Source organism: Cricetulus griseus, chromosome 2 (genome assembly GCF_003668045.3).
Source record: "Cricetulus griseus strain 17A/GY chromosome 2, alternate assembly CriGri-PICRH-1.0, whole genome shotgun sequence".
Classification (NCBI taxonomy): Eukaryota; Metazoa; Chordata; class Mammalia; order Rodentia; family Cricetidae; genus Cricetulus; species Cricetulus griseus.
The window spans coordinates 35,764,775-35,788,648 of NC_048595.1; the positions used below are offsets into that span (position 1 = coordinate 35,764,775).

The window sequence follows — 23,874 nt, forward strand, 5'->3', positions numbered from 1 at the left end:
CTGAGGCCCAGAGCCACGAGTCTCTCGGGTCAGTTCTAGCCGTTGCTGTTGTACTCGTGCTCGGCTCTTGCGTTTCCATCCGTTAAGACTGAGAGGGCATACAGAAGACCTGTCACCTTCTCGGGTATCCCCGCCAGAAAGAAACCCTCGGCTACTCTTTCCACGCCCGCAGAGACTCACTGGCTCCACTTAACGTGGAGGCTCTGGCTGGCTCCATCAGAAGTTGTAGTGCCAAGATTCTGGTGCTTCTAACACGGCCAGCTACCGGGAGCAGGAAGTTCTTTTGTTGTTCGATTTTCTTTTCTTTCCAAGGAAAAGCGGGCCCGGGCGGGAAGATACCCAAACGGGAAGGGCTGCGGGGAGGTGTCCTTGTGACGGAGAGGTGTTGAGTTCTGGCCCTTTAAACCCAAGGGGGAGGATCCGGAAGTGGATGGGCGGGGCAAGCGGCCCCGATATATAAGAGGGCCCCAACCGCGCGGGGTCTCCAATCTGCCATTTTCTGTGCCTGAGTAAGTCTTTGCTGTCCTGAATTCTCTGTTCTCTCCACAGGCAGTGCTCTGCCCACCGGCCCACCGCGTCAGGGGAACGATGGCCACAGAGTCTACAGCCACTACTGCCGTCGCCGGAGAGCTGGCTTCCGCTGACAAGTAAGCCGGACTGTGGCGAGCGGGAGGCGCTGGCCAGTCCGTGGGGAGAGCTGTGGACTGGCTTCGCGGGCCGGAGGGCGGGCGGGCGGCGGGCCCGGCGGGGGGGTGGGACAGCTGCCTTTCCCTGGAGAACTGCGGCTGTCCGGAGGGAGCGGGGCTGTGGAGAAGCCCCCCCCTCAGGCGGCGCTGGCGACCGGCGCTAACGGCGGGCGGCTGGCGCCCCCTGCCCGGCTTTCCGCGGCCGCCATCTTGCCGGGGGCAGCGGCGGCTGTCTCCATCGCCTGCCCTTTTTCTTCCTCCCCCGGCCCGGGGCTGCCGCCGGTGGGGAGGCGGGGCCCCCCCGTCGCCGGTCCCCTCTTGAGCTCTTACTCTCGGCGCACTAGCGGGAGAGTCTGTAGAGGAATCTAGAAAACGACCAACAGATTTGGCGCCAAAAGAAAAAAAAAAAAAAAAAAACCTACACACGAGGATTGAGGCTCAGACCTGAGGGACCCGAGTGGGCGGGGCCTCGAGGAGGGCGGGACTTTGCACGCGTGCGTTCCGTGTCCCGGCTCTGGAGACGGGGGCGGGGCCTCGAGGAGGCGGGAAAACTCCATTGTTTGGGGTTTGGAGCGGCTCCTGCGGCAGCCGCTGGGCGCAGTGAAGTTTATCTCGTTGACTGTGTAGTTGACTGTAACCCGCGGGGTCGTTACGCGACCGAAGCCCTGCGACTCTCCGCTTTTGCTGAGAACCCTCAGGGTGTCCTTAGACTTTCCGTGTGTGGGTCGGAGATTTGGTTGCTCCAGGGGTCATTTTCACACTGATGGCTTCTTCGGTAAACGCTACACGGAGAATTCCGTACTTGCTAGATGAGTCTGCTAAGATAAAAGGACCCCCCCCCCCCCAAGAGGGAATAATTGCTTTGAGAGCTTCACAGTGCTAATCAAACATGAGCTACTTTTTTGGATAGTGCACAGAAACGGCCCATCATTTGGAGGAAACAAGTTTTCCGTACAGTAGGTCCTACTTTCCAATCTTCCCTTGTCTTTTAGGTGCCTGCTAATATTTTTTTTTTAATTTATTTATTAGTTCTAGTTAGGGAACAAGCTTGTTCACATGTAAATCCCTTCTCTCTCTCCCTCTCCCTCCCCTCACCCCATCCCTCCTCCCCCACCCCCAGCCTACCCCCACTCCATCCACCCACCACTCCCCAGGCAGGGTAGGGCCCTCAACGGGGGGCTCTGCAAAGTCCACCAAATCTTCCTGTGCCTGCTAATATTTTTTTCCGTCCCTGTACATTTTAGAAGTTTTTCCTCTGGTAAAAGTAAAGTTGGCTGTGGGGTTTTTGAGTGTTTTTTTTTTTTTTTTTTTTTTGCTGTAGGTTTAGGCATACTAGTTGACTTTTCAATTAGTACAGTTGTACCAGATATTAACGTATCTTTGCATACTTTACCTGTCACCTTTTGGTTCCTTTTCTAGTGGATTCTTGAAAAGCAGTGTTTCTCAAATCACCAATTTCCTGCCTCCTCATTGATTTCTTAGGGCCAGAGTAGCTTGAGTTAGGAAAATCTGTAGAATTTATTTATTTCAAGACAGGGTTTCTCTGTGTAACAGTCCTAGCTCTCCTGGAATTCTCTTTGTAGATCAGGCTGACCTCAAACTCACTGAGATCCACCTGCCTCTGCCAGTTTGGCCTCGAACTCTGAGATCTGCCAGCCTCTGCCTCCCAAGTGCTGGGATTAAAGGAAGGCCTGTACCACCACAGACCGGCTTTGTTTTTTGTCTATAGTTTTTATTATTATTATTATTATTTTGAGTCAATTAAAAAAATGTTATGGGATTGGAGAGATGGCTTAGCAGTTAAGACCACTGGCTACTCTTCCAGAGGACCTGAGTTCAATTCCAAACAACCACATGGTGGCTCACAGCCATAGTGGGATTTGATGCCCTTTTCTGGCATGCATAAAGTTGTACATACCAGGCTGGTCTCAGAGATTCATCTGTCTTTGCCTTCCCCATGCTGGGATTAAAGACTTGCACCACTACCGACAGGCATATAACGAGGGCTCTTAACTGCTCATCTATCCATCTTCAGTCTCATTAAGTAAATTCTTATTGACTCACATGACTATAGTGTGAAGTCTTAAATTTTTCTACACGTCAGAAAAGTCAAGTTTAGAATGGAGAGATTGTCAAATTATTATTTTGAGTTTTCATTTCTTCAATTTCCATGAAAAATCTTGTCTGTCAGGAAATTGTATAATGAGTTTTTGAGAAAAGTAAAGACAGAATGCTTCAGTAAAGTAAGTTGGAGGCGGTATTTAGAAATTTTTATTTGTGGTACTGTGGGATTAACCTAGGACCCTCACAAGCTAGGCAATCCTTCTACCACTAAATCATATCCCCAGCTCCAAAATAAAGCTTCTTGTGTCTAAGTTGAGGTTAAAGAAAGTGGCTTGAGTTTTGGCTTTACAGTTTGGGGGATGAAACTCAGCAGAGTGCTTTCAGCATGTGTGAAGTCTTGGGTTGGATCCCTAGTATTGTGTAAAAAAAACAAGGATTGGTAGTGCCCATTTGTAATCCCAGTGTGTCAGAATTTGAAGTGGAAGAATAAAAAATCAGGATTATCTTCCATTACGTGCTGAGTTTGAGGACAGCCTGGTTACTCTGTCATAATTTATTTCAGTATTTTCTTTTTTTAAATTAAAATAGGTACTGCTGGGCATGACCGTACATGGCATGCCTTTAATCTGCCAGCATGGTCTATGTAATGAATTCTAGGACAGCCAGAGCTATGTAGAGCGTCCTTATCTCAAGAACCAAGCAACAACAAATTACAGTTTTGTTTGTCTGTACACCATACATGCTTGGTTCCCTTGGAGGAAAGAACTCGGATCTGTTTTTCTTTTGCCTCCTCAACTGGGTCTTGGGGCTGGAGAATTTGCTCAGCGGTTAAAGGCAGATTCTAGAGGACCCAAGTTCAGTTTCCAGCATCATACCTGGCATTTGATAATGCCTGTAACACTAGCCCCAGGAACGCATACATACTTTTTGATTTTTCAAGACGGGGGTTTCTCCCTGTAGTCCTGGCTGGCCTGTAACTAGCTCTAAAGACCAGGCTGGCCTCAAGATCACCTGCTTCTGCTTCTGCCTTCTGAGTGCTGGGATTAAAGTTGTATGCCATCAAGCCTGGCAGTAAAAATACATTTTTAAAAATACATTTTTTTTTTCCCCCTGAGACAGGGTTTCTCTGTGTAGCTTTGGAGCCTATCCTGGCACTCACCCTGGAGACCAGGCTGACCTGAACTCAGAGATCCGCCTGCCTCTGCCTCCCGAATGCTGGGATTAAAGAAGTGTGCTACCACTGCCTGGCTTTTTGTTGGTTGTCTAAAACATAAAAACTTTCTTTTATATTTTGTTTTTATATTTTTCTGACATTTCATATCTAAGCTTAAAGAATCTTTCATTTTTATTTTTATTCATTACAGAATTGAAGATGCTCCTGCCCCTTCTACCTCTTCAGATAAAGTGGATAGGTAAGATTTTTTTTTTTGGTTTTTCGAGACAAGGTTTCCCTGTGGCTTTGGAGGCTGTCCTGAAACTAGCTCTTGTAGACCAGGCTAGTCTCGAACTCACAGTGATCCACCTGCTTCTGCCTCCCGAGTGCTGGGATTAAAGGTGTGTGCCACCACCGCCCGGCTGATAGGTATGATACAATTATGGTCATATCTGGAATCAAAGTGAAGTAATTTATTTAACTGAGGGTAATTTGCTGACTGGGCACGAAATCCAAGGCCTTTCATACTATAGTCAAACACTGTATGTATCATTGGAACTGTACCATTGGTCCCTCAAGTTTGCTTCCTGGATGCCTCTAGAAATCCTTTTCAGGGATTCATTTAGATCCCCCCCCCCTTTTTTTTTTCCCCATAGAAGGGTTTCTTAGCAGGGCATTGGTTGTACATGCCTTTATTCCCAGTATTCAGGAGGCAGAGGCAGGTTGATATCAGTGAGTTTGAGGCCAGCCTGGTCTGCAAAGTGAGTTTCAGGACAGTCAGGACTGTTACACAGAGAAACCCTAGTTTGAGAAACAAAAAAAAAGGGGGGTGGTGATGGATTTCTTCTGTGTGGTGTTGGCTGTAGACTAGACTGTAGATCAGGCTGGTCTTGAACTCACAGATCCACCTGCCTCTACCTCACCACTACCACTACCCTTGTCTTACTGTCATGTGTAACTAACCTAAGGTGGTCTTTTAATTTGCTATGTAGCTAAGGATGACCTTTCAAGTATTGGTATTAAAGGCATGTTCCACCACAGGTCTGCTCAGTTTCCTATTTATTTAGAGAGTTTCATATGACATAGGTTTGCCTCAGTCTCCCATTATTTCCTGTGATAACCTTGAATTTCTCTTGCCTCTATTTCCCAATTGCTGAGATTACAGAAATGCTACCATCCCTTCTTTTATACAATACTCAAGATCAAACCCAGGGCCTTTTGTATTTGCATGCTAGGCAAACACTATCAACTGTGGTATGTCAGATACCACTCATTTTTTTTATTCTTTTGAGATAGGACTCAATGTAGCCCTGGGTAGCTTTGAATTCTCAGAGATCCACCTGCTTCTGCCTCTCCAGTGCTGTGATTAAAGGCTTGAGCCACCACACCTGGCTTCTGTTCCCCCAATCCCCCCCCCCATTTTTTTTTTTTTTAAAAAAAAACATTGTATATGGTCAAGTGGTGGTGTAGGCTTTTAATTCCAGCACTCAGGAAGGAGGCAGAGGCAGGCAGATCTCTGAGTTCCAGGCCAGCCTGGTCTATAGAGTGCGTTCCAGGATAAACTAGGTCTGGTATATAGAGAAACCATGTCTCATTGTCAATCATCCTGCTTTTCCTTATAGAGTGTTGGGATCATGGATATATATCATCATGCCCTGTTAATTTGCAGATCTTCCATAGAAGTCAAAAGTTAAAAATTTAAACTGTTTCAGAGTAATATGTATCCAGTGAGTATTGGTTTTTAAACAATAGTTGTTACTAAATAAAACATTTTTTTTTTGCAGTCTGGATGTGGATAGTGAAGCTAAGAAACTACTGGGATTAGGACAGAAACATCTGGTGATGGGAGACATTCCATCAGCTGTTAATGCATTCCAGGAAGCAGCTAGTCTTTTGTAAGTATATGTTCTATTTTTAACAGTAGTATATTCCTAACAAACCTTTAAATTTTTTTTATGGGGAAAAGGAAAACTAAGAAGAATAGGTGTATAGTTAAATGGTAGAGTACTTGGCTAATGTTTGTGAACTCCTATGTCTAATTCTATGAACCACAAGTCTGGCTCTTACTTCCCGTGGAGGAATTTTTCTAAGACCTTGTGCATGGAAAGCAAGTATTTTATAATTAAACTATATCTGTAGCCTATTGAGACTGTTTGATCTTTAAATTCATTTATTTATTATTTTTTAATAAATAGATTTGCTTAGTGTTCTGTCTGCATGTATCCCTGCAGGCCAGAAGAGGGCACCAGGTCTCATTACAGATGTTTGTGAGCCACCATGTGGTAGCTGGGAATTGAATTCAGGTCCTTTAAGAGCAGTCAGTACTCTTAACCTCTGAGCCATCTCTCTAGCCCTGAACTTTAATTTTTTAAAGATTTGTTTATTTTATGTATGTGGTGCTCTTTCCGCGTGTATACCATGTCGTTGCTGAGAATGGAACTCAGGACGTCTGGAAGAGCTGTCAATGCTCTTAATTGCCAAGTCATCTCTTTAGCCCTTTATTTTTATTTTTTATTTTTATTATATGTGTGAATGTCTTACCTAAATGTATGTGTGTATGTGTATTGTATGAGTGCCTGAGTGTTTGCAGCAATCTGTCGGGCCCTGCCTTTGTTCTTTTCTGTGGTATTTCGTAGTATGCTAGGAGTGAAGATGAAATATCTTCTGGTGTTTCACTTCACTTTGTATTGCTGTGATAAACATCATGACCCAAATCAGCTTGGTAGAGGGGGTTTATTTGGTGTACATGTACTGATCTCACTCCACCATTGAGGGAATTCAGGGCAGGAACTGAAGCAGGAGACCATGGAGGAAAGGTGTTTACTGGCTTGTTCTCCATGTAATACTCATTCTCCTTTCTTATATCACCATGATTACTTTCCCACAGTGGGTTGGCCCTCCCGTATCAATCATTAACCCAGAAAATGTCCTACAAACTTCAACTGCTTCATCTGATTGAGGCATTTTTCTCAGCTGAGATTCCTTCTCCCAGATAATTCTAGCTGTGGGAATTGAATTCATGATCTCTGGAAGAGCAGCCAGTGCTCTTAAGCTCTGAGTTATCTCTCCAGCCCTGTCTCATTGACTTTTAACTTTTTTTTTTGTAGATCTGGCCTTTAATTTACATAGATCCACCTTCTTTTGTCTCCTAAATGCTGGGATTAAAGGTGTGCACCACTCTGCCCAGCTTCTTAACTCTTTTAATAATTTAACTAATTATTTTTTTTTTTAATGTTCACTGGTGTTTTATCTTCGTGAATGTCTGTGAGGTTGTCAGATACCCTGGAACTGTAGTTACATTCATGAACTTCCCTGTGGATGCTGGCAATTGATCCTGTATCCTGGAACAGTAGCCAGTGCTATTAGCCATTGAGCCATCTCTCTAGCCTGCTTGTCTCATCTTAAAATAATAGTTGGCTTAATTTTGTATGATGTCTACCATACATACGTCTTTGGACTCCAAAAGCTAGAATGCTTATTTCTTGTTTCTTTTTTTTTCCATATTATTTTATGTGTATTGTGTATGTGAATATTTGCCATGAGTGTAGAGACCAGCAGAGGTCATTGAATTCCTTAGACCTGGAGTTTGCAATAAATGCTTTCAACTATAGAGGCATTTCTCTAGTCCTAAGTGTATGAACATATATATGTGTACTATGTGCTTGCCTGGTGCCTTCAGAGGTCAGAAGAGGATGCTGGATCTGGAACTGGAGTTACAAATTGTTAATCATGTGAGTTTTGGAAACAAGTACTCCTAACCACTCAACTTTTTATCTTTTTTCCAACCACCTTTTCAGTTCTTGAATAGCTCTTTGAGCAAGTCAATAACCTTTGAATTTTATAGAAAAGAAAATTTAAGGGACTGATATAGCAGAATTTGTCTAAGTTGTATACCTAGGTTAAAGGTAGGTTTTGGTTTAGGGACCATTGTTTCAAAAATATTGTTCTTCAGAGGGATCCACATGGCAGCTTACACCTGTCTGTAACTCTAGTAACATAGACACCATCACATAGAAATACATGCAGGGAAAACACCATTGAGCATAGAAATGAATTTAAAAAGAAAAAAAAAAACTAGAGAAATAATGCTCTTTATTTCAACATGCCTTTTCATGTTTTGTTTTGTTTTGTTTTGTTTTTTCTTTTTAAATCATGTAAGTCCCAGCCAAAGGTCTTGTAATAGTTATGTTCCACAATGATATTTATAGTGTGGCAGGAGGAATATCTATTGTAAAATACCTGGTTGGTGGCACTTAAAATATACATTATTATATATGTATGAAGAACATGTAACATTAACTTCACGTGTTAACTATCAATTAACAATGTTCAGACTAGGTATTTACTTTTCTTTGTAGAGGTAAGAAGTATGGAGAAACAGCTAATGAGTGTGGAGAAGCCTTCTTTTTTTATGGGAAGTCACTTTTGGAGTTGGCCAGGTATGTCTTGCAAAGCCTCATGTTGTAAATAGAATGTTTTATATCCCTTTGGTTTGTTTAAAAATTGAAGCTTCCGTATTGGCTAAAATTGTTTATGCAAATAATAAAATTGATTTTGAGGTTTTCAATTAGTAGAAGCAGTGATATATAGTCAATAGTCGATCAGAGTTTAACACAGGAATAGGAACATTCAGAAGTACTCTGAACTAGCTCAAAATGCAACAAGGTCTGTATGGAGCCCAATTTGAATAAGTAGCACATGAAAATGTCTAGTAAGGAAGACTTTCTGCTTGGTATGGTTTTACATTTGTGGGTTTCTGACACCTGGGAACTGGGGAGGCTGAAGCAGGAGGATCAAGTTCAAGGGCAGCCTAAGTTAGAAAGAGTGTCTTTGTCTCAAACCCATATGTCCCTCTCTCCAGTTACAGACTTAGTATTAACATTCTTGGAAACATCAACAAATTTATTAACTTAACTAAAATATTTTGTGGATATGAAAAATAATGAGTGATTAGCCTTCACACATAGTTCTGTTAAGTTCCTAATTTTGTGATTATTCAATGCACTTAATGACTTGGTGTAAAAGTGTTGACAAAATGTTACTGGCCCTTTAGAGACATGGAAGAAGTAGATGTGATGTTTGGAAAACAGCATGTCCCTGCTATAAAAAGAAATGAATAGATGTTTTATTCTCTTTGATAGTCATTATTTGTACTTTCAGGTAATGATTTGTTTTCTTTTAGCCTCATGCAGTGTTTAGCTTATGTTAGAAGTTTTTTAAAAAGTATCATTAATATATTTTTATTCTACATAAGAATGGGTTTCATTAAGACTTTTTTGATGTACGATTTTTTTTATTTGAATTACAAACAAGATTGAATTACATGACAATCCCAGTTCCCTTCTCCCTCCCTCCCCTGCCACCCCCCCAACTAAAAACCCTACATATCCTTTCTTCGAATCTACACCTGACTCAACCTTTCTGCTCCCTCATGACCTCTGCATCCTTCCTTCTTTTCCCTTCTCATTCTCCCAATCCCCTCTTCCCATGTTCTCAATTTGCTCAGGGGATGGTGACCCTTTCCCCTTCTCCAGGGGACAAAGTTTGTCTCTTTTAGGGTCATCCTTGTTTACTAGTTTCTCTGACAGTGTGGATTGTAGGCTGGTAATCCCTTACTCTATGTCTAAAATCCACATATGAGTGAGTACATGTTTGTCTTTTTGTGATTGGGTTACCTCGCTCAGAATGGTTTCTTCAAGTTCCATCCATTTTCCTGCAAATTTCAAGATTCCATTGTATTTTTCTGCTGAGTAGTACTCCTCATTAGGACATTTTTTTTTTATAAATACATCTAAATTTCAATTATTATTTATTCGTGTTTACCTTCTCATGTTCCTCCCACTCCTTCCCAATTACTCCCCTGCTTCTTGTTCTTTGTGTGCTACCCAGTGAGTTTCATTAGGCATGAGGCTAGCTAGCTAATCAGTGGTTACACCACTGAAGAAAATGTCCTTGGCTTTCCTATCAATTGTTGTCTGTATATAAACATATAAAAATCCTCAAGGAAGGGTGAAGCCTCATGAGCCCCCCCCCCCATTTTTTCATGATATGGTTTTGGCAGGCCCAGTGTTTATATAGGCAATCGAAGTTGCTGTTGAGTAGAAGAGTGCTCTTGTCTTGTCATACCTGGAAATTAGTGTCTCCACCCTTCCTTTCCAGTTCATACATTCTTTGTGCCTCCTCTTTTTTTTTTTTTTTTGTTTTGTTTTGTTTTGTTTTCTATGACTTTGGAGGCTGTCCTGGTTGGTCTTGAACTCACAGAGATCCGCCTGCACCTGCCTCCTGAGTGCTGGGATTAAAGGAGCCTGGCTGTGCCTCGTCTTGATGTTCCCTGTGCCATGGAAGGGATGATAACAGATGTCCCACTTATGGCTGGGCATTCATTGTTCTTAAAGTTTTGTTTTATGAGCAAGTAGTTTGTTGTTTTTTGTTTTGCTCTGGGGGTGTCTTAGTTGACCAAGGCAACTTATAGAAGAGTTTATTGAAGGCTTGTTTATAGTTTTAGAGGGTGAGTCCATGGGAGGGAGCATCACAGCAGTCCAGCAGGCATGGCACCGAGCAGTATCTGAGAACTTAAGATCTGAGGCAGCAACCACAAGGTGGAGAGAACAAACTGGGTGGGAATGATGTTCCTTTTTCCAGCAAGTCATATCTCCACTAGCTGGGGATCAGGCATTCTAACATGAGCCTTCGGGGGAGGGTCATTTAAACCACTACAAGGGTTTTACTGTGTAGAACAAGCTGGTCTTGGACTCAAAGAGAACTACCTGATTCTGCCTCCTGAGTGTTAAGATTAAAGGCATGTGACATAGAGATTGTTTCTTATTAGGTGTTTTAGGTGTGGGTATGTGCACATGAGTACAAGTGTTCTCCCAGACCAGATTCCCTTGGGCTGGAGTTATTTTGTGAGGTATCTCATGTGTATGTTAGCAACCAAACACAGGTTATCTGGAACACTGAGCCATTTTTCCAGCATTGTGTCCCCACCATTCATTCATTCATTCATTCATTCATTTTTTTTAAACAAATGTAACATTTATTATGTATATAGTTATCTGCATGCATGCTTGCACACAGGAAGAGGGCACCAGATCTCATTACAGATGGTTGTAAGCCACCATGTGGTTGCTGGGAATTGAACTTGGGTCCTCTGGAAGAGCAGTCAGTGCTCTTAACCTCTGAGCCATCTCTCCAGCCCCCATTAATTCATTTTTAAGCAGGTTTCTCTGTAGCTTTGGAGGCTGCCCTGGAACTTGCTCAGTAGACCTCTGAACTCACGAGATCCACCTGCCTCTGCTTCCTGAGTACTGGGATTAAAGGCATGCACCACCACAATCTGGCTTCCCCCTTACTTTTAAAGATTAGTCTTACTTTCGGACCTGGCTAGCCTGGAACTTGTAGAACTCCTCTCAGTTTGAATATGTAGCTTTGTGTTCTCTTTACTTGATTCTTTTTCTGTTCTGATTTCCACCTTGAAATACTTTGTTAGGAACCAGTTATACTTTCATGCTTTTTCCTCTTATAGAATGGAGAATGGAGTGTTGGGAAATGCCTTGGAAGGAGTGCATGTAGAAGAGGAAGAAGAAAAAACAGAAGATGAATCTTTGGTAGAAAATAATGATAATGTAGATGGTATGTAGAGTTGCATGCTACATTTAAGAGATGCGACGACCTATGATTCCTTTAAATAAGTTATAGAAATAGGGTCCTTTTGCTGTTTGGTCTCCTTAAAGGTCCTTGGGCTGATGCAGTGGGTATAGGCTATTATCAAAGTTGATAGTGAGCCTCTCTAAGAGAGTAACTAAATGTAACTAATATCCATCATTTAAGTTGGTATATTAAGTATTAAAAATATTAAATACTTTTCTGATGCATATTTAAAGACACATTGCACAGCCCAGTTATTTTAATAGAATTCCTTAGAGCACTTTTGTGTTTTATGCATCTCAGAAAATGAACTTTGGCTGTTAGAACTTCGCAAATCAAATAAGTATAATGTTTAAGAGAGGAAGGAAAATTTGACATGTCTTCCCTGACTGGTTACCCGAGTACTTGAAGTGAAGCCCATACAGTTTCTAGTCTGAAGAGATTTGGTTTCCTTTTTTGCAGTATATTGCTTTGCTAGCTTGGATTCTTCCTTTGCTTTTCTCATGGGGGCATCTAACTTTTAGTTAGGCTAATTGAAGGCTTAAAGGGAATGTATTTCTAGTTTCCATTTATGTTTTTATCATTAAACTTGGAGACATGTTTATGCTTCATGTTCTTTAACCATGTAGAGGAAGCAAGGGAAGAGTTGAGAGAACAGGTTTATGACGCCATGGGAGAAAAAGAAGCCAAAAAAGCAGAAGGCAAGTCTCTGTCAAAGCCTGAAACTGATACAGAACAGGAAAGTGAAGTGGAGAAGGGTGGAAGAGAAGATATGGATATAAGTGAGCCTGCAGAGAAGCTACAGGAAAAAGTTGAATCGACTTCAAAACAGTTAACTGAATCCTCTGGAGAGGCAAAAGAAGCAGCAATACCAGGACTGAATGAAGCTGAGGTCACTTCTGGGAAGACAGAACAGGAATCATTGTGTACTGAGGAAGGAAAATCAATTTCTGGAGCTTATGTTCAAAATAAAGAATGCAGAGAAGCAGTGCATCAGGAGGAGGAAGGAGAGGAACTAATAAGCATAGAGAAAAAGCCAAAAGAAACTTCAGAAGATCATCCTATTGGGGCTCCAGAAAAGCAGGGTACTTCAATGAAAGTAGAAGCTGAAACAGTAGACTCCACAGTCAAGTCAGTGGACATGGGTGGGGAGGAACCAAAGGATCAGGTAGCTACCTGTGAGAGTGAACTAGGAAAGGCTGCTCTTGAGCAACTGTCAGGGCAGGATGTCAAAGTGTCACCAAAGGTGGAGGCTGGATCTGAAAAGCCAGGGCAGGAGATTACAGTTCTTCCCAACAATGGTTCAGCTGATGGACCATCAGCTGCAGGAGATCAGATTCCTAGTGAACCACAGACTTCTGCAGAAAGACTGACAGAGACTAATAAAGATGGCTCAAGTGTAGACGAGGTCAAGACAGAGCTGGTTCCTGAACAGGAGGAAGCTATGCTACTTGTAGAAGAGTCTGAGGCAGCTGGAGATGGGGTTGAGACCAAGGTAGCCCAGAGGGCTACGGAGAAAGCACCTGAAGACAAATGTAAGATAGCTGCTAATGAAGAGACACAAGAGAGAGACGGACAGATGAAAGAGGGTGAAGGTAACTGGGATACGCTAGAGCTGCAGTGGGTGGAGTGCATTCTAGATTTGACTCACTAATCATTGGTAAAAGTCAGCCTTCCATTCAGGATTTTCAGTCTGCCTTGGATTTAGGAAAGGATTAGTTTAGGAAAGAGCTAAATGAAAACGGGGTTAATTTAAGAACATGATAATAGGTTTAGGAAGTTAAATCACGAGCAGCAAGTATATAACTGGCTGGTAACTAATAATTTTACTAACTACAAAGTAGGTTTTCTGATTTGAAACTTGGCTAGCTTTCAGTAACTTGTGCTGTACTAGCCAATGAAGTGAAGTGAAGGGTGGATTAGAAACGGGTTATGGGATAGGTAGGGAAATAGGCTAGGCTGGCAGAGAATGCTGAATGGACGTTCACTTGCATGCCTTTGGGTTTTTACATTTGCTGTTCACATGGTTTCTCTTAAGTGTTATAGAAAGTAGGAACAGAGCAGTAGAATCCACTGAATTGGTACACTTAAGCAGGCATGCCATTTAAATAAAAGATGGCAGTTAGCTTTCTGGTGTCCTTTCCACCTTTTGTTCATAGAAATGTTTAGAGGGTTATTCACATGGGCCTGCCCCCCTTTTCAGGGAAAAGTGATAGCAAAGTACTTCATCATTTATCTCCTGTTGCTTTCCTTTCTCATTTCATGCTTGCTTTGGCTGCTAACCAACTATACTGTTAGTGGCTTAATTATGATTCAATTTTATCAAGATTTTTAAGTCTCTAATTACTGATTGGCACGTCTGACTTGAGTTGTGCTCAAGTTGGGGATTCTACTGTAAATAAGTTTTATCTAACATTGGCATTAATAATTACAGGTCTTATTTCAATTAATATACTATGTAATTTCTAGACTTTTTCAAGAGTTGTCTAGGTGTATTTTAATTTATAATTCTTTGTGTTATTGCTAAACTAGTTCTCTTTAAGTTACGGATTTTCAATGACTCATCTTTAATACTTGACCATTCTGGTAAGCATCTGACTTTATGTAGGTCCTTGCACTCCAGTCAGCATCAACATAGCCAGTAGTGAACTTGTCAAGTGTTAGCACTGTTGGGCTTCTTGAGATTCGGGACTACTACTTCTTCCTCGTTTTTCGAGACAGGATTTGTCTGTGTAGCTTTGGATCCTATCCTGGCACTCTCTCTGGAGACCAGGCTGGCCTCGAACTCTCAGATCTGCCTGCCTCTGCCTCCCAAGTGCTGGGATTAAAGGCGTGCACCACCAATGCCAGGCTCAGGACTTCTTTAATAGAAAGCACAGAATTAGTTTTTGAAAATTCTGATGCCTTGATTCTTACCCCTCTCTCCCTAGTGTTAAGGATTGAACCCAGGGCCTCATGTGTATTATCCAAGCACTCTACTCTTGAACCAAATTCTCAATCCTATAAGTGTTATTTGGCTGACAAATTTTTGTGTATTTTATAAATGGGGAGGAAGTCTGTATCACACCCAAGGTAATTCTGGCTTTAGGACTCAGCCATTTTCTGCTGTTGGTTTCTTTATGTTAGATGTTACACTAGTCCACATCTTACATGTGAGAAACAAATTGAGTTTGATTCCCCAGAACCCACATAAAAGTGGGCATGTACTCCTATTTATAATACTGCTGCACCTAGGGGGAGATTGGAGCCATAAACACAATTCCCATAAGCTTGTGGAATAAGCCTGGCACACAAGGTATCCTGCCTTGTCTGTGATGAAACCCAAGGCTGTCATACTCTGATCTATAATATAGATGCCATAATGTATTCCCCACATTTACATAAAAAGGTCCCTACACACAATTAAAAAAAACACTGGTACATGGGGTGACACTGAGTCTGGCATGTGCAAAGTTCTGTGTTTGATCTTAGCATCACAAGAAAATAACAACTCATTTCATGGTACTTGGCTTTTTGCCACTTCTGGGATATATGTATCCCTCATAATCATTGTGTTTCCTCCTTCCTTCCTTCCTTCCTTCCTTCCTTCCTTCCTTCCTTCCTTCCTCCCTCCCTCCCTCCCTCCCTCCCTCCCTCCCTCCCTCCTCCCTCCTTTCTTTCTTTCTTTCTTTCTTTCTTTCTTTCTTTCTTTCTTTCTTTCTTTCTCCCTCTCACTGTCTTTTGGTGTTTTAATTGTTATGTTAGATGTGGTTGGTAAGGGAACAAAAATTTAAATTGTAGTAATAAAAGTTGGCTATGCTCAGGATGTCTGTGCTAATTCATCTGGATGGTATTTGATTTACTTAAGGGAATTCAACCTTATTGTTTGTTTTTGAGGCCTCAAACATAGCAGTCCTGCCTCAGTGCCCTCTGTGCTGGGATTACAGATGGGAGAATCACACATGGCTTATTTTTAGTATAATTTTTTTAATTTCTCATTTTGGATTTGATATCTTCATGTTTTAAGATATCACAGTATCAGACAAATGGTATAAAACAGAAAAATGGAATATGCATATCACTATTAATACTCCATTTTCAAAAAGCTTAAAAAATACTTACATTTGTTTGCTGATGACATTGTCACATTCTCATTAGTGCTTGATCACTGGTTACCAAGTTTGGGACAGTTTTAAATTACTGACTTATTAACCTAGTTCATCTCTACTGTTCCCTAAGATTTCTTAAGAGAAACCCACTATTATCAGGTCATTGTTAGAAGTTTAATGTACAAATTTGCTATAAAATTCAAAGTAATAAAATGGCTTTAGATGTCTATAATTTTTTTTTTTTTTTGAGAGCATCTCACACTATTACCTAGTTTCACTAATAACTCAAAGTGTAGCCATTGTTCACCTCCAACTATTAGTGATCCTTCTGCCTTGGCCTCCCAAGTTATGGTATTACGTGAGGCACCATGCCTGGCCTTGGTTAAATAATTTTTTAGTTGTTTTGTTTTTTTTCAGACAGATTCCTGTGTGTAGCTTTGGCTTCCTGGAACTCTCTGTAGACCAGGCTGGCCTCTAACTCAGATCTACCTGCCACTTTCCTCTGAGTGCTGGGATCAAAAGGTGTGTTGTCACCACACAGCTTTTAAAGTGTAAAAATAAACAAATGAATGAATTTTTTTTAAGATTTATTTATTATGTATTTATTATGTACAGAAGAAAACACCAGATTTCATTGCAGATGGTTGTGAGCCACAATGTGGTTACTGGGAATTGAACTCAGGACCTACAGAAAAAGCAGGCAGTGCTCTTAACCACTGAGCCATCTCTCCAGCTCTGAATAAACAAATTTTTAAGTGTATTGTGATAGTACATGTATCTACTTCTGCACTGTTGGATTAATGTAGGAGGATGGGTGGACTCACTAAAATGAACATCTAGTCTAAAATTATGGGAACTAGTGAAAAACATAATTCGGGAGCTGGATAGATGGCTCACTTGTTAAGAGCATATTCTGATCTTAAAAAGGATCTGTTTGGTTTCCAGCACATTAGTCACCTCACAACTGCTTATAACTCCATCTCCCGGGCATTTGACACGCTTTTCTGGGTCTCCACAGGTGTTTGCATACAAAGAAAGACAATTAAAATCTTTTTTAAAAAAATGCTTTGGCAGCTCTATTTCAGAACCACTGAATTGCATAGTCAGAAACAAAATAAGAGAGCCTTTTTATATCTGGGAAATTGATAACCAGCTAGTTGTGGCGCTCCAGTTTCAGTGAGAGACATTGTTGCAGGAAAAAAGGTTGGAGAGTGGTAGAGGAAGACATCTGACATTGACTTCTCCATGGACTCAAACTTACACACAAAAAACATGAACCTTTTGGTTAAATGTCTCATTGCTATAGTTGTTAATTAGGTTGTTATATACAAATAGTTCAAGTACTATTGGTTTGTGCTAATAAATGGCAATATATAAAAATTTTCCATGCCTGTTTTCATTGTGATTCAGATAAAACTGCTGACATTTAACCTGGCTCACACAGGCATTGTGGCACAGGTGTTTAGTCAGCACTTGAGAAGCAGAGGCAGGCAGATCTCTGGGTTTGAAGCCAGATTGGTATACATGTCAAGTTTAAGAATAACCAAATTAGACCTGGACTCAAACAACAGAAGAGATGCTAAGGCTTATTTGACATGTTTCCATTCCCTTAATGGGTTGATGAGTGATGACATTTGCAATTTTTTTTGCTGGAGTTAAAAAGGTTGAACATGCTGGCAGTTTTGTACTCCCAGCTACTAGGGAGATGCAGAAGGATTGCTGATTCTTGGTCTCTGGGGTTAGTTTGGGCTATATAGTAGGGCTTTGTCTCTTTAAAAAGAAAAACAAAAAAACAAAAGAGGGCTGGAGAGATGGCTCAGTGGTTAAGAATACTGACTGCTCTTGTGACATTAAATTCCCAGCAACCACATGGTAGCTCACAAGCATTTATAATGAGGTATGTATGGTACCCTCTTCTGCTGTGGAGGCATACATGCAGGCAGAATGCATCTTAGAAGAAAAGAAAAATAAAAAAGAAAACCCCACCTAGTTTAATGAGTACATACTTAATCTATTTGAATTGATCATATTGTATCAACTGAAAAAGCTGGCTTTTTTTTTTTTTTTTTTTTGAGACCGGGTTTCTCTGTAACAGCCTTGACTGTCTTGGATTTTGCTCTGTAGATCAGGCTGGCCTTGAACTCAGAGTTCTGCTTGTCTCTGCCTCCCAAGTACTGGAATTAAAGGTGTGTGCCAACAGTGCCTGACTGGCATTTTGGATTTTAGTTGGCTTAACAATAATAATTTATTATAAAAGCTTGTTCTTTGGACAATTGACTTATGATTATATATCAAAATAGGTGTAGGTATGGCTACACATTTAAATGAAATATATTGTGTGTTTATTTTGACTTTTTTTTTTAAACCAGAATTTCTCTGTGTACCCTGGCTTTCCTCTGTCGCTATGTAGACCATGCTGTCTTCATTCACAGAGGTCCACCTGCCTCTGTCTCCCTCTGTTGGGATTAAAGGCATATGTCACCACTACCCGGCTTATATGAAACCTTTAGTATACTGGCTTGTTCATTCCCAATCTTTTTGAGGTTGTTAGAGTCTATGTGACCTGCTCTTTGGGGAGAGTTGTTGCAAGACATATGTCCCTTCCCCATAGTTTATAGGAAAGTTAGTCTTTTGGTTATTGTTCTGAATGGACTGGAGTGATTTAATATGATTGTCTTAAATGACTAAAAGCTGTCTACTGAGTAGATGCAGGATTGTTGGAAGGCTTTACTTTATAAGAAAATCCTCAGTCTTTAAACTGCTGGCATTTTGATGAATAGACTGGCCTAAATTTGAATTAGATGGTAACTACTGATTTTAACTTCAGATCACATGCTGAGTTGGATGTAGCCTCTTTCCTATTCTGTCTTAGAATGTAAGTTGACAGATATTTATCAGAATCTGACCAAACAGAAAATACCTTTAGTTACATCTCAATACTGAGGAATTTTTGTTTGTAGAAACTGAAGGCTCAGAAGACGACGACAAAGAAAATGACAAGGCTGAAGAAACACCAACTGAATCGGTTCTTGAAAACAAGGTAAGTTATTCCTTCAGTACCATAACAACTTTCTTACCATAGGGTTATGAATCCATAACTGGTATAAGAAAGGTTACTGTAGATGGCTGGTTCTTGGCTAGGGCTTAGAGATCCTTTATTCATCATGAGATGAAATACAACACTGTGATTATTTCACTGACATAAGGTGACATAAATTAGAGACCTTTAAGTAGGTGGCCCATTTGGTAAGTTTTGGGGAGAAGGGCTGCATTTTGAGTGCAACCAGCTTTTTCAAATTATAGTAAATTATGTATTAAGATTTATTCTCAAGATCTCTGCCTGTCTTGTGCTTTTGTCTAATGCCAATGATTTCTATCTGCTTAAGTCTCTTCAAGAAAATGAAGAGGAGGAGATTGGGAACCTGGAACTTGCCTGGGATATGCTGGATTTAGCAAAGATCATTTTTAAAAGGTAAAACTCTTGGTGCCTTTAGCTGTGGACTTATGGTGAAAATAGAAAGCACTTTTTTTTAGGATCAGACAATTATTTTTAGGGCTTTACTAATAATCTTTCTTTTTAGGCAAGAAACAAAAGAAGCCCAGCTTTATGCTGCACAAGCCCATCTTAAACTTGGAGAAGTTAGTGTTGAATCTGGTAATGCATTTTCCATTTTGCTGTCTCCTAACTTCCCCAAATGTCCCCATTCTCCTGTTTCTATAGACACAAGAATTGAAGGTCTGAGTTCCTTATATTACCTATTGCAGTGAACAGGTTTGTAGTGGTTTGTCCTCCCTGTTAAACCAAGGATGGAGGAGGCAGAGACAGGTGGATCTCTGAGGTCAAGACCAGCATGGTCACATAGTTCTAGACCAGCCAGAAGTAAATTGAGACCTTGTTTGAAAAGAGGGAGAAAAAGGGAGGAGGGAGAGATAGAAAGGAATGTAAAATGAGAATCCATTCCTGAACTAAATTCTGAAAGTGCTTTATATTAAATGCTGTATAATTCTTATTGTTCTGTCTTCATTAGAGAATTATATCCAAGCTGTGGAGGAGTTTCAGGCTTGTCTAAGCCTCCAAGAACAGTATTTGGAAGCCCATGACCGTCTCCTAGCAGAGACTCACTACCAGTTGGGTTTGGCCTATGGTTACAACTCTCAGTATGATGAGGCAGTGGCACAGTTTGGCAAATCTATTGAAGTCATTGAGAAGAGAATGGGTGAGTGAACAGCAGCTACTTCATGCTTAGATGATGTAGCAATTTACTGTGTGGAAAATGGGTCCTTTTGTTATTAATGATTTAAGCCTTTCTTTGTAGCTGTACTAAATGAGCAGATGAAAGAGGCTGAAGGATCATTTACTGAATATGAGAAAGAAATTGAGGAGCTGAAAGAACTGCTACCTGAAATTAGAGAAAAGATAGAAGATGCAAAGGAGTCTCAGCGTAGTGGGAATGTAGCTGAACTGGCCTTGAAAGCTACTCTGGTTTGTTGAGTTTTATTTTCTAAATAACATACTTCTATGGTTCAGTGACTGCCCTAGAAGTAGATCCGGCTAGCCTCCAACTTACAGAGTTCTGCCTGCCTCTGTCTCCTGAGTGCTGGGAGTGCTGGGATTAAAGGCCTGCACCATCACTCATGAGGGGGTTGATCACAATGAGAGCTCATCTCAACTCGTACCAAATAGTACAGTGGTTAGAAAGCTGCTGTGTATGTAAACAGACTTGTTTAAAATCTTTGACTGCTACTTAGTGTGACCATGGACATTTCTTTACCTTTTGTGTAAATATTATGTCGTCTGTGTGTAAAAATGTTTTTGACAATACCATATAGAAAAGGCTTTAGTCATTGAGTCATTGGCATGTTAGGGATTGTTCTGTGTTGGAAATAGACCATGAAGGGTTTAGTTTCCATGCCTACTCTTGAGTTTCTTGGTCTTAGTGTGGATGGCCTTGCCGTGGTGCTGATGCTATGCTTTTTATCAAGTGCTTGTGTTATGTGACTTAAGCCTGGGTGGCTAGGGTTCTGTGCTGCAACTTACTTGTGTCTATGTCATAGGTGGAGAGTTCTTCTTCAGGTTTCACTCCTAGTGGAGCTGGTGCCTCAGTCTCCATGGTTTGTATTGGTTTTTTTCAATAAATCTACTATGAGTCAAAGGTTTTTGGTAAATTGCTAATAACAAAGGCTTATTTTTGCCAGATTGCCAGTAGAAAACCAACAGATGGTGCTTCCTCGTCAAATTGTGTGACTGATATTTCTCATCTTGTCAGAAAGAAGGTAAAATTTACATGTATTAAATTACTTTTAAACCTTTTCCCCCAGCCTGCGTTTCAGGGTATGAAGTTTGAAATAATACCCTAGCAAGTAATTGAATGACCGTCTTTAGTGGTACAGTAGAACACTCACTTTCAAAAGAGCTAAGGCTTTGCACAGGCCGTATTCACTTAGAGTACCTTACCTAGCAAACTCATGGCTTCTTGACATGCTAAAGAGGATTGATTAGAGGAGTATGTTTTAGGATCTGGTTGGTTTTCTTCAGTAGCAAGTCTATTTGCCAATAGTGCCAATCAATAATCTTTCCCTGTGTGGTAAGTCTTCACTTCTGTCTTTACTGACTGAAAATAGGTAACCTATTTGTACTCCTTTACTGTTCAGCTTAATACACCTAATCCTTACGAATTCCATGTATCCCAACTAGGGAAATTTTAAGATAAGAATACATTAGGACATAACCTGTTTATTCCTCTATGTAGTGGTCTCAGCATTGCTTGTAACTAGAGAGTAGATCGATCCATAGAGTCTGAGGGTCAGGATGTTCAGTACATTTGCACCACAGCAGGGGCTGTGGGATTATTTTGCAATTGTCTTAAAATATGAAGCCATCCTTCATTCACAATTCTATCTTTAGAGGAAACCAGAGGAAGAGAGCCCCCGGAAAGATGATGCAAAGAAAGCCAAACAAGAGCCAGAGCTGAATGGAGGCAGTGGGGATGCTGTCCCCAGTAGAAATGAAGTTTCAGAAAACATGAAGGCTGAGGTGGGTAGTTTTAAGACATGGCCACTTGCCTCATCTGTTGCTCTTAGATGAAGCCAGGCTTTCACTGCATATGGGACACACACAGAAAATGATTGTACTGATGAAGTAATAGGATGTCTGACAGATGCATTGTATTTATTATTCTAATGAATGTATAGAAAGGCTCCAGATCAGCAAGACTATTTGGTTATTTCTGTCTACTTGATCGTTCCATGAAATCTGTCAACTGCTGGCTATGCCAGCCTTATCTTTATATCTTTACTTATGACTGAAGCCTGTTCTGTTATATGTCAGGGTTAGTTATACCTAGGCTCTTTGTCTTTCAGGCTGAGAATCAGGCTGAAAGCTCGGCAAAGGAAGAGGGGACAGTGGAGTCTGCAACTACAGTAGAAAGCACTGCAGCTGCAGTTGAAGGCACTGCATGTTAAGAGGGAGCAGAACCTTTCTCCCGAGGGAAAGTGGTTTTGTACATAATGTATTTTTTCACTTTTGGGGATTCTTTTTGTATAACTTCAATAAAGATTGTAGGCAACAGCTAAGGCTTTGATGGCTTTTTTCTTAAATATTGGCAGAATCTATTCCTTGGGCCATTAGGTTTCTGTTTATGGTGTATGTATGTGTTTTTTTTGTGTGTGTGTGTATTGCTGTTGAACAACCTACTTCCTGTCTAATATAGAGGTGATCAAAAGTATGGCTAAAAGCTCTTCCTTCATCTTCTGGTGCTATGTTTCTATTTCCAAATAATTGGCTGTATTCAGGTGTCTTGCATACTTTCATACTTTCCTTGTCTGCCAAACAAGGACTTGTAGAAATGTTTGGTGCTGAAAATGATGGAATATGAACCAGGTCTTGTGTTGTACCTATTTCAGGCCATAATCCCGTCCTGGGAAAAACTGTTGGATACATGGGAAGTAATCCCTGAGGAAAACGGTGTTTTAAATCAGAGGCATGAGTTCTGACTGGAAAGGCTCAGGTTGAGGTACGGACACGGGGAAGAATCTGGCTGGACAAAGTCTGTTCTTTTCTGCATGTCAATAATTAGAATTGTTATATTGTCTGCAATTTTGCCTTATAAAAATAAATACGTTAATTGAAAACACCAGCCCCACCTTGTTCTGGAATTACACTTCAGAGACCTTATAAGGCGGCTCCTGCGTAGCCTGGTACTTCTTTGTGGGGTTTGAGGTAGAGTGGCAAGCTGTTCTATCAGTTCTGGGTGTCTAGTTGAGGGATCGTGGTCAGATACTAATGCTATCCTCCTGGGCTCTGACAATCAGGGTGTATGAATCAGAAACAGATCCTTTCTGAGCTGCCTTATACAGGGTCTTTAAAATGCCAGTATAGTGTTGAGGATGGTATTGTGTTCAATGACAGTTTTTCAGTTACTTTTCAAACTCTCTGGGATAGTCACTAAAGCTTGGCTCACCCTGACTTTGAAGTGTCTTCTTGAGATGTCTTTGTATTAACCTAAAGTGTTTCTCCCCATTGACTTTCCAGTTGGAACAGACTTGATAATACCAGTACAGGATCTTTGCTGATTGGATCTGTAGTTGGGTCCAAAATTCCAGTACATGATCCCCTGCTTGCTTGGATCTGTAGTTGGGTCCAAAATTCCAGTACATGATCCCCTGCTTGCTTGGAACATAAGTGGACTAAGATGGACCTTGGAATCTCAATCTTCAGGAGTTTCCTGTATGCTGGAAGCTTGAGATCGTGGATAGATTTCTGTGTAGAAGTCCGCAGGAAGCTGTGAGTGGAGTGAAGTTTGCTGATAAAGCTGGCTTTAGTAAAGCCTAGCTATTTTCAGAGACTTGAATGCCAGGCTATTTCTGTGCATGTTTGAAATCATTTACTCTATCTGCTTTACAAAAGGAAATGGGAGCAGGAAAAAATACCCAGCTTGCTTAGTAGGAGTTTATGGTTACTTTGAGACCTCATTAGAAAAGCTGCAGGTCTAGAAATGGGCCTTCAACCTCAAAAACCTTACGGGTTTGGGTCAAAACTGGTAAGGGCTCAAATGCTCATCTTTATTCTTGACACTGATAAAATCCTTTTCTGTGGGAGGTTGAGGATCAGCAAATCCAGAATTGTGGGTGAAGGAACTGGTTTCCAATGAAGATGAATTGGATACCTATAGAAGATGAAAAGGTAGGGATTTTTTTTTTAAACCAAAAGTTCTGTTTCTGCCCCATGTTATTAATT

At 41.0% G+C, this 23,874-nt stretch overlaps 2 protein-coding genes across 4 annotated transcripts in view; one reads left to right on the plus strand and one right to left on the minus strand.

Annotated features, from left to right (window-relative positions):
- Nasp (nuclear autoantigenic sperm protein) lies at positions 1–22,211 on the plus strand. 3 transcript variants are annotated; one of them, XM_027402552.2, is made up of 16 exons: positions 2–124; positions 550–647; positions 4,115–4,162; positions 5,688–5,798; positions 8,262–8,342; positions 11,429–11,535; positions 12,180–13,145; positions 18,599–18,678; positions 19,025–19,110; positions 19,220–19,293; positions 19,667–19,855; positions 19,955–20,121; positions 20,694–20,750; positions 20,835–20,912; positions 21,544–21,672; positions 21,999–22,211. In XM_027402552.2, exons 2-16 carry the CDS (start codon positions 589–591, stop codon positions 22,098–22,100), a joined length of 2,334 nt encoding a protein of 777 aa, XP_027258353.1. In that variant the 5' UTR covers positions 2–124; positions 550–588; the 3' UTR covers positions 22,101–22,211. The 3 variants fall into 3 exon arrangements, with proteins under 3 accessions (XP_035295580.1, XP_027258353.1, XP_027258354.1); XM_035439689.1 differs by lacking the exon at positions 4,115–4,162 and having other exon boundaries at positions 1–124; XM_027402553.2 differs by lacking the exons at positions 2–124; positions 12,180–13,145 and having other exon boundaries at positions 476–647.
- Ccdc17 (coiled-coil domain containing 17) overlaps positions 21,787–23,874 on the minus strand; it is a 7,462-nt gene continuing 5,374 nt past the window's right edge. Inside the window, exon 13 of the mRNA XM_035439694.1 lies at positions 21,787–23,803. Coding sequence (XP_035295585.1) covers positions 23,669–23,803 — 135 coding nt within the window. The 3' untranslated portion in view covers positions 21,787–23,668. The remainder of the gene's footprint in view (positions 23,804–23,874) is intronic.

Excerpts from the sequence above, each read along its gene's own strand:
- Nasp (XM_027402552.2), top strand. The coding sequence starts at position 589 with ATGGCCACAGAGTCTACAGCCACTACTGCCGTCGCCGGAGAGCTGGCT. Across the intron at positions 19,856-19,954 it reads AGTCATTGAGAAGAGAATGG|CTGTACTAAATGAGCAGATG; the intron begins GTGAGTGAACAG and ends CTTTCTTTGTAG. Across the intron at positions 21,673-21,998 it reads CAGAAAACATGAAGGCTGAG|GCTGAGAATCAGGCTGAAAG; the intron begins GTGGGTAGTTTT and ends TTTGTCTTTCAG.